We start from the raw sequence: 19387 nt of genomic DNA on the forward strand, positions 1-19387 counted from the left end.
GTTAAATATCAGAAATATTAATTTTCAATCATTGCAATAAAACATGTACTATAATTATTGTGAATTTCAAAAAGTCAATATTATTTGCCATCAGAAGGACATTCTTCGTCAGAATGCAATTCGATATGTCTGATTAGAGGAGATATTCTCTGGTCTGATGTGCTGTCACGTCCCATAAAAAATTAATTGGTCATAACCAACGTAGTACAAAAGAGGCTTGGCTGGATCATTCTCCATTTATTTATATACCTCCATGGTTACAGGCCATAGTTCATTAAACTCAGCTATTAAAGTACTTTTATATTATTGCGAAATTGATCGTGGCGATTGTATTGACAAAACAGTTCCTGATACGACGAGTCTGTGGTATATGCAATGTCGAACGTCATGGCAAAAGACCGAGGGTGGGCATGGATAATAACTCTTACATCATTTATTTCGATGGGTCTCGGGCCAGGTACAATGAAATCCCTTGGTGTCATGCTACCAACTCTTCGTCAACAGTTTTCTACGCAAACATGGGTCATTGGATTAAGTATTTCATTGACTACTGCCATCGGAGTAGTTACGTGTAAGTACAAAATTAAATTTAGCATGTTCAGTTATCTTAAAAACGGGCCATTTGAGTTTACTCCAGAACTCTAGCTTCGAATTTGCACACGATAGTTAATGTTGAAATTTAGATAAAAGTTATTTCGATGAGTCGACTGTATCTTTTGAGCAAGATTTGCCTATTTTGGACAGCCTAAAATTTCTTGGCTAGATTTCTCGAGCAAATTTGGGTGTGAAATATACGGTAAATATTCACGGTCCTGTACTCAAATGTTACAATTTATAACACTGGCCCACATTAGTAATTAATACTTCCGAACCACAAATATACCATGTCTATGATCTTATGTTCATGTTTGACCTATGATATTACGTTGGAAGATTTTATCGATATGTTCCACATTTAAAATTCATATACACGGTTCAAAAGAAATACCCCTGCCTTAAAATTACAAAATATTTCTTTGCATAACTTGACATGCATTTTGTTGATTCGAAAAATTCAAAAAGCTGTGAATAGAAGAATCGTTTTGCTACCCCTTCCGTCCCCAAAGTTGTCCAAATGTTTGGTTAAAAAAAAATCACATTTTCCAATAATGATGCTTTCAGAAAAAGCTGCACTTTAATGTACAAAACGTGTTTCATATCACTGTTATGATTTATTTAATTGGTTTCTTTTCCTTTACCTTTCTGTCGCTGATCCCTCAGTTACACATGCAGCGATCCTTAGGTACAAAACAGTGATTCGTTGAAATAAATTTTGATATTAATGATGTTTTCTTTGGAAGTTTTTGATCAGCAGTAATTTTAAAATGATAAAATCAATAGGAAGGAAAATGAGATATCCAGGCATTCATTTGACCAACAAGGTGAACATTTACCTCTAAATGTGATGCGATAAAGCAAAATCAGTCGGAACTCGGAAATATTAAATTTTCAGTTTCTTACAGGATAGTAAAAAACATAAACAAATCTGGATTTTGCAGAAAACACCATTGAAATTTAACAACCAGTTCCAAAGATAAAAGCAATTAAAGAGGATCCAAAACAATAGGAAACAAAAGGAAATCTTTCCTTTGTATGGCTATATCTAAAAATCAATATTTCCGAGTTCCGACTGATTTAGCTTGATCGCATCACAAATAAGTAGGCTCAAGCATCTTGCATCCTGATCTAAAGTGATGACTTTCTTGGATAAAGGCGTAACAAACATAATGTGTCAAAAAGAGTTCAGAGGCTAAGATGCTTACTAGTACATCCAACCTCTTAATTCAAGTAATCTCTTATGCCATTTCTTATATGACTTGTTCGCCATTATCCAAGTGAGCGGTCGCTCCAGATCGTTGCAACTGTTTCAGAGTACCATTTACAAGTAAATTCCATCTCTTTTTGTCAACGAAAGATCTAAACATCGTGCACTACAAATGTATTACTCCTCATATAGTGATTTTATCATTTTTGAAACACCTGCTGAATGAAACCTTCAAAGAAAACCCCATTCATGTCCAAATTCATGTCAATGAATCATATTTATACTGAAAGATGATTGCATTGGTAATTGAGTTATGGGACACTTAAAAGTAAAGAAAACAAACAAACAATTAAATCAATCAAACATTGATTGAAAGTTTTTTGTACATTACATAGAGGTATTAGAAATTACATTATATTATATATAGGATGTTGAAAACTTTTTTGAAAGCATCATCATGAATTTGAAAAGTGGGAACTCTAGGGGGGTAGAAAAACGTGTCCTTTATTCACAGGTTTTTAAATTGTTTAAATCAACAAAATGTATGTCAAGTTGTGCGATGAAATGTTTTTTAATTAAGGGGGGGGGGTATTTTTAACCCTTTATCTTATATTAATTTCCAATAAGGTCCATTTGCTGGAGCGCTGAGTAAACGCCTCACACCCAGACACACCGTTATGACATTTAGTATATTGACGGTAATTGGGTTCATTATGGCATCTCTGGCAACATCGGTGGAATTTTTGATGGTAGCTTTACTTTTAACAGGTAAGTTAGAAGAGACGTCCCTAAGTTTCCGAGTAGCCGGCGAATAAAATATCCGGCGTGGCAGATCCAATTAGGCACTGTTCCACTACTTGGACTTTTGGGGACTTTTGATATTTTCTTTAATATACTTTTCTGAAATGAATGGTGATTAAAATGGTTTCTGTTGCAGTTAGTGGTGGGTGATTTTTTGAGAATATGAAAAGCGTATATTGGGGTTGGGGAGGGTGTCGACACAGTTTTTTGAACATCTCTTTTTTAAATTGATAGTGCAACATTAATATAGGTTTTTCCCGTTTAATTTAACACTTCTTCATTATACTTCATATCTGGTTAATTTATAATTCGTCTAAAATTATTGAATTGGGCATTTCGAGCAATACATTTTGCAAAAGACCATTATATTTCAGAGTATGTCAACTTTATTTCATTCATTGTTCATTTGATTTCGTCTTAGAGCGCATTAAAATCGTCTCACCTGTTGCATGGACAGTGCTTTTACAAATATGATTAGTCTTCGTTCATTACCTTTCGTGGATTATGAGGCAAAGTTTATATACAAATAACAAAAGTAGTCAAGAGAACCTTGCTATCAAGATCCTAAAGTTTTGCATGGTTTTACCATTGTAGCATGTTCAAAGAAAGTTATCAAAATTGTCTAAGGTCCCATCCAGTCATTGAATGACACGTTTATGATATGATATAATGATATAGTAAGTTTATAACATTTGGCCCCAGGGGACCATTTAAACTTTCTGAGTGCGTACCACATTTCAGAGCCATATTTTGTAAAGCTCCTCCCATTTTCAAAAGCGGTAGATTACAAGTGCATTTCACTTATTGGTATTTCAGTTCAGCAAAATCACTTCAAACCTCAATAAATTTGATAATATCAGAATAATATTGCTCAAATTCACAAATTTTACACGCCCAACAATCAAATTCAGTCCCCTTAAATCCGCCATTTTAGGCTAATTCACTACATTATGAGCGCCATAATGTAAACTTATGGAAAGCCCATTTTCTGTCAAACAATTGTTTTACATCATCTCCCGATACACCCCAATTAATATTTACCCCGTACAGTTAATGCAGACCCATTCCAGACCAGTCTTGGAATTCTGCGAAAAAATATTCCATACTAAATGTCAAGTCTGTATTTGACCAAAAACGAAATTTAAGTTTACAAACAGACAATTCCAAATTTTATGGACGAATTCAAACTTAATATAATATTAAATATAATGAATAATATGTTAAATTAATAGATAGTGAAACGTTAATAGTAGGGCAATAGTAGCAAGCATTACCATTAAATATACTTGTCTTTCATGTGTGTGTCCGATTCGTCAATACAACTTTCTTTGTTTGCCCCAAATATTAGCCGGCGCTATTCGCTATCGTAGTCCGACGTCACTGCCGAGGTCACAACTACTTCCGTATTGATGGATCAAGCGGTTGCATGACAACGCTATCTACGCTGTACACGTCGATGTTCTGCTGTTTGAAAATCAGGTTTTAGCCATTTCGTATGAGTTTCACTGCCTACTGTCTGTTCAATTAGCTTAGATTCTTGAATTTTTAAGATATTTGAAAAAATAGAAAATTGTGGTCAAAGTCATCAAAGAAAAGTGTTAGCACAGCCTTAGACCTAACATGATTTATACTTTTCAAATTCTAAAGTTCAGTTTAGAACCTCATTTCTTTTCAATTTTGGTCTTTTCCCGCGATATTTTTATAAAAAGCCGTAGAACGTCGGGTACCATAAACTTTTTTGAATCAATCCATTTAGAGCAATGGGGACAAATGTCATAATGCGCTGAGATAGTATTTATTCGACCATCCGTATCAGGAAGTATTGTCCATCAAAATAGCCAGTATGCACAATTTGTGTTGAAACCCTACTGTTGAAACATTACGTTATTATTTATGAACTAAGCTGTTCTAAAATATGCCCAACTTATATATATAAATACATTCCTTGTGTATTTATTTATTTATTTATTTATTTATTTATTTATTTATTTATTTATTTATTTATTTATTTATTTATTTATTTATTTATTTATTTATTTATTTTACGAATTGGTCTGAGAAGGTATACGCCTATAGGCCTACTATAAAATTACACATTTATTTTCAATTTGTTATTCCGGTTTTTTTTTTGTATGAGAAGGACATTTGGAAACAAAAGAATTTTTGCATCAGAAAATATTATTTAAAACAATCAGGTTACAGAAAACAATTCTTGTAAAGTCACTGTATCTGAAAATGTCAAGCGAAAGCTGATATTCTTGGGAAGGAATGATGGTATTAAGGGGGTACTACACCCCTGGCCAATTTTGTGCCTATTTTTGCATTTTTCTCAAAAATTATAGTGCATTGGTGACAGGTAAGATATGTAAATTATACGGGCAAAGACTACAATTACTGCACTGAAAATTCAGCAACTCAAGGCAAGTAGTTATTGATTTATTGATCAAATATTGGTTTTCCCTCATTTTTGACTGTAACTCCACAACTGTTGTCTGTGCTGAAATGAAATTTTCAGTGCAGTAGTTGTAGTCCTTGCCCCTATAATATACATATCTTACTTGTCACCAATGCGCTATAATTTTTGAGAAAATGCAAAAATAGGCACAAAATTGGGCAGGGTGTAGTACCCCTTAAACAAAACTCAAGTTACATTGTAAACCAGTTGAAATAAGAACGAAAGAAATCCATAATTTTAATGTCATTGTTTAGGAAAAAATAATGCTCAGAATAATGTTATGCATAAAACGTAATCGCGCCATAATTATAGTTTCGTGTAACAAAAGCTGTGTTCACACATGCACTTATTACCGGTAATATTTTATCTAGGCTTATGTCCGATCGAATTAAATATTTCCGCTAATCCCTTAGTGCGTCCACATTTGTCGGCAATAGCGCTATACGCTGGCGAAGTTACGTAATAATCGGATTAACTACCATAGCAATAGGTGAATCATGCTGATTAGTTGCACCTGTAAGATTAGTATCTTTGAAAAGACCGGTATTGTATTCAATCTATGATTGCAGACATACAGGTGATGAGTGCAACCTGCTTGTAGTACAGCGCGAAATGTTCAAAATTGTTTTCACCTATTCGCTACTTGCACGGTTCCGCCATTATGCACTATGTGCGGGAGAGCCTCGAACTGGCAGCATACATGAAAGGAAGAATTATGTAACCTTACACAGAACGTTATGAGTAGGACAATTCCAAATCATGTATGCGGCCAGTTCGAGACTCTTCCCGCACAGAGTGCATAATGGCGGAACAGTGCAAGTAGCGAATTGCTATGGTAATTAATCCGATAAATGACGTAACTTCGCCAGCGTATGCCCGACGTGTTATGTCCGTTAAAGCCTATTACCGGTCATAAATCCCTTCTTTCTTCTTTTGCCCCAATAAAATTGCGACCTCCCCTATTTCGGCAGCAAATATTTTATGACCCCACCCCCCACCGTTTACACCCCCCCAAAAAAAAACAGGCATCAGTCTTTTTGAATAAAATAAACACACTATCTGTAGTCATGCTGTGTTGTGACTCCTACATTTTGGTCATCAAAAATATTTTATAACCCCCCCTATTTTTCTTTCCGTATATATTTGGGACCCCCCCCCTAATCATCTTATAAAATGCAATTGCATGCCTTTCTGTTATCATGCTTATGGCTTAATAAATTTCATCTCCATCTACATCCAGGGCCATACTGCCCCCCCACTGAACCCTCTGGGGTTAACATTTGCTACCCCCCGAAACTCGTGTAGGTTATCCCAATAAGGATGGTCAATTGCTCCTGCGCCTGAATTTTTCACCCGATCATGGAGGGTGCGATGGAGAGTTTTCAGTGCATTTATCACTACAGGTATCTGCTCCCCCGACCGTATCGAGACCCCCCTTGTCATGTAATAGCGTGGCTATCTCCTCCCAAAGCTTTTTTTATCCCAGAAATACTTTCCGTGTCTCTCCAAATTTTGAGTATAGCCAATGTTTCCTTGTCATTCCAATTGACCCCTCTATGGAAACGGGAAATCACAAGCAGCAAATAAAAAAAAGAAGCTAAAAGGAAATGTAAGAAAGAACAGATTTTAATGTTCATTTTCAATGATTCTACCTGTTCAGTAATTCTTCCTGTTATAGTGAACGCTCCCATTTACTCATCTAACGGTGATGTCCGAAAAAAATAATCGCATCCCCAGGCCTTGCCGTTTGAGACGAGCGACCGCTCTCGCTCGCCGCCGCTCGCCCAAACTCGATTTTTAGTGAGCGATTTTCCACTCGCCATAGACACTAAATATCACTCGCTGCGAATCTCCCAAAATCAGCCACTGAATCAGCCATTTCAGTATTTAATCGATGCTGTACTCCCTCCAAGCGTAGAAAGGGAAAAATGTTAGCGCGCTTCGCGCGCATTTCAACATAAATGTATATAAATACCGTGTCAAGACAGAAACTCTACTTGATTATTTCCTAAATAAGTGATATTTGTGAAAATTCGACCACTCGCCTACAATCATGCTAGCGAGTGATTAACCACTCGCCTTTAAAATCTAAACGGCAAGGCCTGCATCCCGCTAGTTTATATTAATATTTGCACCTGCAGCCATAAATTACTCTGCTTAAAATTTTCCGCGAGTGATATAGGCCTACTCACAATTATATCCGACAGCCCAATAGTGCTGCGTGTCCACACGTAATTACTATTACCGGACGTAACGTTTCGATCGGTCTTAACAGCTCTTAACTCTGGTCATCTTCAGCCTTAAATTGTCGGATTTAAAGCACATTACGTCGGATATAGTAATTATTTTTATATCCGACGCTCATTCACACTGCCACTTATATCCGATACTATTACCGACGTAATTTAAGTCCGGTAATAGTCCGACTGTGTGAACACGACGAGTCGGCAATAGCTCTATGTCCGACGTGTTTATATCCGAGCTATTACCGGTCATAACTAACCGGAAATGGTCAGCAGAGCTAATGTCTCCTTCTCTTGCCAGTTCATTCCTCTATTGCGTTTGATATTCGCACCTGCATCCATGATGATTTTGTTTTATCTCTCACTGGTCACAATATTTATACTCTGCTTCAAATCAGTTGCGCGAGTGATTTAATTTAACCCGGAAGTGTTCTTCACGCTGAATCACGCAGAAAGGTGAAAGGTCACAGTTATATCCGACAGCCCAAAAGCGCTGTTCAGTGTTCACACGTAATTACTATTACCGATCGTAACGTTTCGATCGGTCTTAACAGCTCTTAACCCTGGTCATCTTCGGATTTAAATTGTCGGATTTAAACCACATTACGTCGGATATAGTTATATCCGACGCTCATTCACACTGCCACTTATACCCGATACTATTACCGACGTAATTTAAGTCCGGTATTAAGTGGTTTAAGTCCGACTGTGTGAACAAGGCTAAAAACCGGTGGACCATCATCACCTATAGAACCTATCCAATAACCGGAACGATATAACAATTGGAATGGCAGAACAGATTGGTGGACAGATTGTTTTGCCAAATTGGATAGGGTCTATGCCCTAAGTTGAGAATGGACCGTCCCACTCGATTTGTAAAAAGGTCGCGAACCCTTATGGTGGACCCAAGTAACTACCTAAAATGAGGCAAAATTGAAAAGAAATGGGGTTTTAAATTGAACTTTGGAATTTGAAAAGTATAAACCACGTTAGGTCTAAGGCTGTGCTAACACTTTTCTTTGATGACTTTGGCCACAATTATTTATTTTTTCAAATATCTTAAAAATTCAAGAATCTAAGCTAATTGAACAGACAGTAGTAAGCTTTTGAAAGATGTTTTCCTTCTGAAGTCATGAGGTTTCAGGTCTTTTAAGAATATTTTAAGAATATTTAAAAATATGACTGGTAGTTTAAAAATTTGATAAATAAATTCCATACATTGATATCGCCATTGTGGTTCTCATGAAAGCGTGATCCAGTCGCTGTGGTAACGCTCCGGGGTCACCAATATAACGTCATGTCTACGATAGCGAATAGAGTTGATTAAAGGCTGTGTAATATGAGCCCGGGGTCTCAACTTTAGAAGTGACGGGTATGTGCCTACAGGCGTCGTGAAGTAGGGGCGTATCGGTACAAAACGTTGTTTTTTTAAGAAGGGGGTCATTGGGTACAAACAAAATGAAAAGCGGTCATTGGGTATAATGTTTTGAAAAAAATGAGGTCATTGGGTATAAAAGTTTTTAGAGGGGCCAAAAGACAAATCTATTTTTGTTTTCCAAATTGACAATACAAATTTGCTGAAATAAGAGAATATGAAAGTTTCCGTAATATCTTGTGGCATTTTGATGATACAATTTTAGAAAAAAAAGGGGGGGGGGGGGTCATTGAGAAGCCGCACCTAAAAAGGGATCATTGGCTAGCCGCACCTAAAAAAGGAGGTCATCGGGTATGACTTTTAAAAAAATGGGGTTATCGGGTATATCTGACTTCAAAAAAGGGGGCTTATTGACAAGCACATGCCGTCACTTCTATCGTCTTCAATGCCTCCCTGGGTTATGAGCCCCTCCCGGCTAAAATATTTTCAAACGGCGTGCCAACAATTGCTTGCCCACCCCTCTCTGACTGCCCGTATACACCATACTCATGGCCATCATGGGAGAACGGTATCTGACATTACAATGATTCACCCAAGTTAGTTACAAATCGTGTTAAATTTTTATGTTCAAGTTCTTTGTGTTTGTTATTGTTCTGTGTATGTATGTAAAGGTTTTTCAGTCGGAGCTGACGCAGTCATCACAGGCGAGGAAGCTATCTGGTTTGACAAGTATTACAACATATCCATTGCTATTTCCCAAGCAGGACTTTCCCTCGGAATCATGATAATGCCTCCTATGACGCAGCTCCTTCAGGACATCTACGGATGGCGGGGTACCATGCTATTATTAGCTGGTCTCAATCTTCATCGCCTCGTGTGTGGAGCTTTGTTACAACCTTTGCAAACAGATCCGGTTGAATTAGAAGACAAAGATTTCTTCAAACGATCAAGGAAACGCCAGCTACAAGAAAATTCGGTAATAACGAATCTGGTTCATTATCTAGATTTATCGTTATTCACCGATGCTGAGTTTATCTCTATGTTGGTTTATAGACTTTGCAGTGGTTACTGCTTTACGGGTTGGCTAATATATTTAGTTCCACATACAATGGAACTAGGCTTCCAACCCTACGAATCGTCATTTCTGGCGACAATTGGGGGATTCGGTAACCTCTTAGCAGCCATTCTGTATCCTATATTGAAGATTTGTACACCGGATAAAACAATTCTATACTTGGCAACATTCATTATTACTTTTGCATTAGGCTTGGATCCGCTGGTATCTAGTTACCATTCTTATATTGGACTAGCATTTTTATCATGCATATATGTCCTTGCCACTGGAATGACTTGGTTGAGTGTGTATAAGATAGTTAAACATGTCGTGGAGGATGACAAGATGACAAATGCAATGCTTTGGATGAATGTTGCAGACAGTATCGGGGGAATTTGTAGTGGATTTTTCTCAGGTAAGACCGATGTTTATAATTTAATAAAAATAGTAACTGAGTGCCATGGCACAGTCAAGATAATTGCACCCAACTTGGGCGCTAAACTTTGCGACCCTAAAAGTTGCAAAAGTGCAAACCCAACATCACGACAGACATGACTTACCCTCGTTTCATCTTTTCTGTTTCGGGAGCTCTATTGTTCAGAAACGAAAACGCAAGGGATTTATGTGAATTGATCTGCTCCTTGAATTCATTGAAGTACCAATCAGCTGATTTCAATAGGTAGATACCTGCATGCCTGTTGTTAATAAAGGCTGGATAAGAAAAGAATGGAACACCCACAGTGTGTGGATGACCGGTGTTTTTAGTGGTCTAGCGCCCCTTTCGCTCGCTTTAATGTCCTCTAATACCGATAGGCCTTTGATGTTGGACTGATTCACATGTAATGTGACAAAATGCCAATCCGAATGAAAAGGTCGAATTTTCTGTAAAAACGTTAAAATATAGGCCCAATTGTCAGATTAACAATTGAATATATGAATACAAAAACCACCTAAGTCCATACTTAAACCAAATTGAGTTAAGCATGGGAAAGTGTTCCTTTACATAGGCCTGTCATATGTATGAAAGAACAACTCAAATTCATCCTCTGTGTCTATTGAGCATGTGAAAAATAGCATGTATGAAAGAATCACCCAATTCCATGACTTGAGTCTTGTAACACACTGATTAAAATCCAGTATGTATAAAAGTCCACTTGTAACACATTCATTGCTAGAGAGTGACTTTTGAAAAAAAATGGGTTTAATAAAGGAAAGTGTGTGGTTTATATTACATGGCAGAATGCTTATCAACATTATACATACCTGTGCGCTTTATTTTGTATTATCTTACTAGTGGTAATCTCATTCTAACATTGTTGTCTTTGTATATGATTCAAACAACCACCTAAGTCCAAAATTTAAAATGAACCCCACGAAGTCCCTGAAATGCTAATCGTCATACCTAATACAGGTTAATCCACTCATTTGCACGTAAAACTTACCATATTGACCAGGTAAATCTAACTGAAGGAATTAAAATGATACACAGGTTTTTCTCTCAAAATCACTTCCCATGGACTTAGGTGGCTTTTGTATTCATGTATTCAATTGATTGTCATACCATGGAGGTATATAAATAAATGGAGAATGATCGCCAGAATTCTAATCTCCTAAGTGGAGATTATCCCGTTACCTCTATTCAATGAGTCACCAAACTTGAATTGACCAGCCACTTCAGCCAAGCTATTGATCTCCACGATGGTTATGAGCCTCTACCATGGTTCATTGATTGTCACTCCCAAAATTTCCTCATAGGAATTGACCCTACATTGACCCGTACCGGAAGCCTTGTAAAAGAGACTGTATAATGACGTCAGCTAGTCAATCAGATGTTCAAAGTCACCAGTTTTGATAGCTTATAGTTTCAATGTATGATTGTGCGAAAACCCGAAGAAATTTGGATGTTCTGTTCTCAAGTTATGAAACTGTTTTCTACACTAGTTGTGCCGTAACTTGACAAATATACTTAGTTTTCATGTTCATATATTAAGCTTTTAAGGGGGTCTGAGGGAGTTCAAATATAGTGCAAATGAAAGCAAAACGTTTTCCCTTCCGATTGTGAAAATATTATGTTGGGCCAATTTGGGCCATTTGAGTTACGAGCGAGCAAAATTTACCGGAAGTACTTCGGAATTCAAGCAAAAGTGATGATCAGACAATCTTTTCTAGAGAGAATTGATAGGCCCTATACGGAATGTATAGGCCCTACATACTTTGTTTAAACAGTTTCTCATAGTTTAGTGTATGATAACCGTGATTTGGGTTGAAGCTTCGGGTCAAATTGATTGAGTGCCATGACGGATATGTCATATTATTGCTTTTAAACTTTTAAATCTGTATTGTCATGAAATCGTATAGGCCGCCTAAATCATCATCATTAAACTTCTCATTTTATAATAAATAATTATCAGTATTTAGGCCTAAATGATTATATTAATATTATTAGGGGCTATCATTTTCTTTGGAGGAGGGGTTTCAAATATACGGGGGGTCATAACTTTTGGGAAAAAAGTCATAATTCAATTTTTCATGACCAAAATGTAGGAAGTCACAAGATGACAACAGATAAGGTGTTTCTTTTATCAAAAGACTGATTTCTTGATGCAATTTAACTGAGACTAGTATACCTAAACCTAGGTATAGGCCTACTAGTCTCAGAATTTAAGCACTCAATTTTTGGCGAAAATGAGATTTTGATATCAAAATTTTATGAAACATGAGCACTTTCCAATAAGTATAAACTTCATTTTACCCCATTGAAATCAATGGCCAGTGAAACAGACTTCACAATGTAATCAACTTAGCATAATCAATATAAACCTGATAATGCCCATTCAACAATAATTGGTCATAACCAACGTAGTACAAAAGAGGCTTGGCTGGATCATTCTCCATTTATTTATATACCTCCATGGTCATACCATGTCATATTTATTCAACATCATCATCATCATCGTCATTGTCATCAACATCCTCTCCTCTCCTCCTCCCCTCCTCCCTCCCTCCCCTCCCCTCCTCCCTCTCCTCTCCTCTCCTCTCCTCTCCTCTCCTCTCCTCTCCTCTCTCTCCTCTCCTCTCCTCTCCTCTACCAGATCATCTCTCTCCTCTCCTCTCCTCTCCTCTCTCCTCTCTCCTCCTCCTCTCCCTCCTCTCCTCTCCCTCCTCTCCTCTCCTCTCCTCTCCTCATCCTACCCCCCTCCTCTTCTCCTTTCCCTTCTCCTCTCCTCCCTCCTCTCCTCTCCTCTCCTCTCCTCTCCTCTCCTCTCCTCTCCTCTCCTCTCCTCTCCTCTCCTCTCCTCTCCTCTCCCTCCTCTCTCTCTCTCTCTCCTCTCCTCTCCTCTCCTCCTCTCCTCTCCTCTACCAGATCATCTCCTCTCCTCTCCTCTCCTCTCCTCTCCTCTACCAGATCATCTCCGCGTCTCATCATCCCACTCTCTCAAATAATATACCTTTAAAATAGATTTGAGTCTGGCAATTTTGCCTGAAGCAATTATCAGATTACCAATTCCAATGAAAGAAATCCTATTAGTTTCACTTCAACGCACTTCTCTGGTGTTGCATATTACCAAGGTTTAAGGTGTATTTGGGACGAAAATAATTCCCCATTATCGCTACATAAGCATAATATGACCGATTTTTGCGCGATTGCACGTCGAACAAGTATACGTAATTCTTGGCAACACTGATTACTATTGATTAATTTATATTAATCATGTCAATGTATATTTCGACGCTGGGTTATTTTCAGGCGATACTCCCGCTTAGGCTGGAGTACCTATACACGCAACGCAAGTCAATTGAAGCCGTACATTTATCGCGAATTTACCACCGTAAAATTTAGACACTTCTTTTGTCTAGATTAGCATCAACCCTCTCATCTCACGTTTTTCATGTCAGAAATTAACATAACTCCCGAAACCGAAACAGAAGTTCTCTTCGTTCAACTTTTCTGTAGTCAACAAAAGACTAGAATAAAAGGATTGTTCACACGTACCATGCTAACACTTCAAAATAACAATGAGATCCGAAACCGAAACCGGAAACCGAAACCGAAACAGAAAATATGAAAGGACCCTTAGTGCAATTAGGGGTTGTACAATAATTATGAATCCTAGGGTAAAATTGGAGGGAACAATTATTTTTAGCCAGCCGAAATGGGGGTGGGGTATGGGCAAACAATTTCTGGTAGGCCGGGGTGGGGGAGAAGCAACTTTTGGCACACATTCATGGGGCGCCTTTTAACAAAAGCCTCTAAAAAGAAAGGAAACAGTACAGAAATACTTACTTAAGTACTATATAGTACTTAAATATGCAAAGTGTACAGCTGGCTGCGCTCGCAATATACATGTATATCTAGCTCATTTAAGATTCACAAATTGGGATTATTTTTACTTAGCTACAGCTCGATGGATGAAAGTACATATCTGCTTCATTAATGCCACGTTAAAGGTACAGTGGTTAAAAAATGTTAATCAGAATGTAAAAACGAAGAAAAAACACAGGCTTGCAATTTCATATAATTACAATCTTTGTAAAATGGATTTAATTAGAAGGGTAGATTTTCATTTGACGTTTTTATCTAGTTGGAGGTACACAGTTGGTATTAACTATATATTATGTTTAAAAACAGAATACAAAAACGCGTACAAAATCTGCAAAGTTGCATAGAATGCACACATAACAGGCGCTTACAATTTCTTAAAATGTCACACAGTGGCATACATTCTCAAAAATGTGATAAGATCTCTATACATTCCACAACTTTAGTGACTCATAATTATGAGGTCCAAACAAGATATCGGTAAATTATATAAAATTGAAACAAGGTTTTATAGCCATGGATATTGCGCCGCTACAAGCATATTGAATACCATTATGTAATACGCATTGTAATGAATGATCTTAACTACACTGTATTTCTTGAGGTTATTTTATAATATGTTGTTTTGAATCCTCATACCTCATACTGTATGACCATCTTTCCTTCTGTTTCTTTCACACATACAGGTTGGACGTTCGACGTTACCGGAAGTTTTACGTTGTCATTCCTGCTACTAAGTGCAATATCACTTCTTGCATTATGTCCACAGTTCATTGTGGATATGAGAGGTGTGTGGAAAGCCAGGAAATATGCATCGCTTTGAATGAGATATAATAACCATCATATTATCAGTATATTACCCAAGGAATCCATAGGTAATGTTTAAAATGTTCAATGTTGATATTTATACGGTGCCTTTCACATGTACACATGTACCAAACCGCTTTACATTTATTCCGCTGTCGTTAGAATATGGCAGTTGCCATACAATGCCCAAGTCATGCTCATACCTTTGGACGGCGCTCAATGGACAACATTCATAACAACTCCCTATTTCACACCTTGGCAGAGAGAGGCCAGACAAGTAAAGCGCCTTGCCCAAGAGCCTGCACAACACGATGGCAGCACCGGGGCTCGAACTCACAATCCATCTATTACAAGGCAGAGCTCGTACCGCTGCGCCACCATGCTCCTACTGTTACATCTTTGTAATCAGTGGCGGCGGAAGCATTAACATTTACGGGGGTCGAGCATATTTTGTTCAGTTTAAACTGGGATTTTTTGCGCAAAAGAAATATTTGTAGACTATTGGCAGACTATATTAGCCCCAATTTGCTATTTGATAGATCAAGGCGCAAACTTAGCAAATTTACCTATTTGGGCCCAAAACACGGTAATTGTTGTGCCAAAAAGGAAGGTGCTTAGGGCAATTATTCCTTTCCTATTATGGTTTTCAGGGGGACGTCTCCCCGATTACTGTCATGTCTGCCTTTGAGCGAATCATCTTCTCTCGATTCAATGAAGCGAACATTAAAACATTTATGGCTGAGGCTTAAGGGTACTGAAAATAGAAATATTTAACACAAGAACATATTTATTCTTGTTTATACCATGATGTTGTTGTATCTTAATAATATCACAACTTCAGCTGTGTAACTTACCTAAAAAGTGGTTCTTTTAATAAAAAAAAAAAATAATAAAATCACCCTTTTTCTACTGACCAGCTTATAGTAATTTTTATTCATCAAATGGGGTTACTTTTATCTGTACACACTATATATCACGCTTTACAATGTAGAGATCATGTTATACAATACTAGCCAGTATTAATCAAGTTTCAGTGGGCAAGTGCCTCTTACTGTATGTGGTATGGAAATTTGTCTTGTACCGGGGTCACTCCTATTGTAGCTCAGTGGAGTGAGCTACAACTAAATCAATCCTCTACAGGGGTTCCCAGCATGGGGTAAAATATAACATAGGGTCAAATTTCTAATCCCCACCAAAGTATTGCTCTAGTCATAATGATTCAGAAAAAGTATAGTTTGTCCTACATGTGACGTACGGTTATAAGCAAAAAGGTCAAAGGTCAACATTTGACCTCAACCTGGGTCAACATCGTATAAATGATCCGATTTTAACCAAAAATGTCTCAAATTGTTCCTCTAGTTTGCACCATCTAGGATGTTTTGTTACATAGGTTACGTAGCAAAATATGTCAGGGTCAATAGAGCTCATCAGGGGATTGACCTCTCACCCCGTTACTTAAGGGAACGAAACATTTAAGATGACAAACGTTTCATAGCAGTCAATTTATACGCCACTTTTGGACTAAGTACTGATTATTCATAAGCTAGATTACAGACAGTTTGTTAACAATAGAAAAGGATCATTATGTCTATATATGGTAATAATAGACAAGTGGCTGGTCACTGCATATCATGTTGACGGGATATGGTTGAATGGACAGTAAGCATGGTTAAAGTAAAGCTAAGTAAATATCAGTCTTTTCAACTCCATAGTCCATTCATGGTCTATTCATTCATTTGGCAGAATTCTCAAGGCTGTTCATTCAATACGAATACTATATACAGCTATGCTCTTAATGCTATTTGAAAGTTTTGAATAAATAAGGTTTTAGTTTGTGACATTTCCTCATACAGTACTTACAGGGGCTATTTTAGGCGGAAAAAGTCACTGCACGTTGGTAAGTGTAGTGGGCATCGGAGAGTGGGTCAAGCCGGGTCGAGGAGGTAGTCCCCCCAGGACCGGATTTAAGAAAAAGAGCCCTGTCAGCAAAGTACCATGTGTGCCCTCGGACGCGGAACTAGGATTTCAAGCTTTTGACTTTTGTCAAAATGCGCGAGTAACCAGCGGCGGCGGAACGATTAGGAGCGGCGGATGTGTCAGCCATCGCGTATCGCTTGCGCATCCTAGGGGTGTCTGAGGGGGATGTGCACCGTTAGCAAAATAAAGGCCCGATTGAAGCCATTTGGAGGACCATTTTGGTACTAACGTTATAAAGCCGACAATTGGTGAAATGAATGCTGAGTAAACAGTCAGCCGCCTGGACAACCAATTCTTTAGAAATGCTTAGTCGCGCTAAAAGTCGATCGATACATGTAAAAATCAGCACAATTCAGAGATACACCTTTTGCTATGAAATTAATTTTCTCGGTCAAATATAAAGCAATATTTTTTTCCTTCAGTAATGTCAGTTAAAAACTTGGTGCTTGGATATACATTTTTTTTTAAATCCTGGTGCTAAAATTAAGCATCAAATTGTGTCTTTTAGTGTGATATTTTTGATTTTTATAGGCCTTGAATTCGCCTGCGAGCTTTTTACGGAATTCATGTTTTAGCGTCTCAAACTAATATAGTTTGCTAAAGAAAGATATTTCCCACCTCTGTAAAGCACATCGTGTGGGTCTATATCCCAGGGGTCTATATGTTATAGTTTTGTCAGAATTTCCGTTTTTGTTTTACCCTTTTTCCATTCATGTTCCGAAAATGTCAAATCAGTACTTTTATCTCGAGAGCAACCAGCAGAAATAGTCGATATTTCCTTTGTTGTTATCCAGGTCAATTTTTCATTGAAAGCAAATTGCCCGACCAGCGATTAAATCCCCAATTGGGTGTTCTGGTTAAACATGATCAGTAGGAGCGCTATAGGTCTGGGAATTTCTTTGCTATATTGAAGTTCTGGCAACACTATAGCCATGCCGGTATTCCTATTAAACCCAGGGATATCGATCCACAATGCTAGTACTAGCATTAGATTTCAGCGTTGAGTTTGAATTTTTTTCAGCCGACAGTGAAAGATGGTGAAATCAAAACGGAAATTCTGACAAAACTATGATATATCGCTCACGGTGATGTGCGTTAGAAAGTTGGGAAAAATCCTTCATTAGCGAACTATATTACTTTGAAAAGCTAAAAGGTTGATCCAAAAAAAGGCTCGCGGGCAGAGTTTAAGCCTATCAAAATCGAAAATCTTACACGAAATGACTGAATTTCACGCTAAGTTTAACACTAGGATTTGAAAAAAAAAAAAATACAGTATCAAGCGCTACAATTTGACCTGACATGTACTGAAAAAATGAAAATGATTGCTTTTTATTTGGCCGAGAAAATTAATTTTACATTGAAAAGGTGTAACTCAAAATTTAGCTCATTTCAACACCAAATTCGATCGTTTGTATTGCCTCATTAAATGACTGAGTGAGCCCCGGGGGGCACTCACATTCCCCAGCTATACGGGTATGTGCCGCGGCGACGACCCCCTTTTTCAGAGCCGCTAGCCGTTCCTTAGACCCACTAAATTCATTGATTGCCGCTCTTGAAGCCCAAAATTTTTTCTAGCCGTTCCATAGACTCTCAGATCATGAAGGTAGTAGAGAAGGAGTGAGCTCGCGTTAAGCTCATTACGTAAATCCTATTGTATACACAATAGAGACAGATATACCTTTGATCTAATGATCATCGCCGATAATTTCTGGAATGACTCCGTCTCATGGGGGGTTCACAAGTAAATCACGTATGCGCAAAACATGTATTATGGATGCGCATACATTTACATAGCTGTTGAACTTGAATATTCATATTTCATTTAATACATGATGTTCTTTTACGATTAATATGTTGAAACATGTTGTTCCAAAATGTTTCTAAATAGTTTATTATGGAATGGTGCAGTTCACACACATTTTAAGGACGGGTAAAATTGTTTTAACCACTGTTTTAAAAATACGAAGATCTTATTAAAATAAATTGCGCATTGTTAAGTTGAGGAATTCTCCCATCAAATGAGATGTATCTCAGTGTTGCCCGGTACTGCCCGGGTTGGTCCGATTTTATTTGTTTACCCAAAATTTTAACAATTGTTCCTCCCCCGAGGTTTCAAAATAAACCGCGTCCTGGGCCCTCTTTTAAACTAGCCAATGAAAGAGATGTGAAGCATAATGCGCATCATTTTCATCAAGTTAGAATGACTTATGCTGTTTCATCATATTTATAGCGCACACAAGTGTGCGACCATCACAGAATTAATGATTTTCTTGATCAAAGTGAAATCGATTCCTTCAAAAATCTGTGGCAAAAACGTAACGAAATTGAGCCCTGGTTTGGCCTGCATGGTTTAGTTCCGCGAACCGGCCATTTTCAGATTTTGGCGGCTAATCAGTTCCCAAGACCCCCCTTTTGGCTGGTTAATTAGTTCCCAAGACCCCTTTTGGCCGGCCAATCAGTTCCCTAGACCCCTTTTTGGCCGGCCGATCAGTTCCTTAGACCTCGAGTTCGAAACTGGCGGTGGCACACCCAAAAAAAATTCGAGTGCCC

At 37.8% G+C, this 19387-nt stretch overlaps 1 protein-coding gene across 1 annotated transcript; it reads left to right on the plus strand.

Moving 5' to 3' along the window:
- The first annotated feature begins 319 nt into the window (after positions 1–319).
- On the plus strand, positions 320–16111 carry LOC140161029 (monocarboxylate transporter 13-like). Its single transcript, XM_072184409.1, has 4 exons — positions 320–571; positions 2432–2572; positions 9350–10147; positions 14740–16111. The coding sequence occupies exons 1-4, from the start codon at positions 376–378 to the stop codon at positions 14874–14876; spliced, it is 1272 nt and encodes a 423-aa protein (XP_072040510.1). The 5' UTR covers positions 320–375; the 3' UTR covers positions 14877–16111.
- The last annotated feature ends 3276 nt before the right edge of the window (positions 16112–19387 follow it).

Source organism: Amphiura filiformis, chromosome 9 (genome assembly GCF_039555335.1).
Source record: "Amphiura filiformis chromosome 9, Afil_fr2py, whole genome shotgun sequence".
In the NCBI taxonomy this organism is placed as follows: domain Eukaryota; kingdom Metazoa; phylum Echinodermata; class Ophiuroidea; order Amphilepidida; family Amphiuridae; genus Amphiura; species Amphiura filiformis.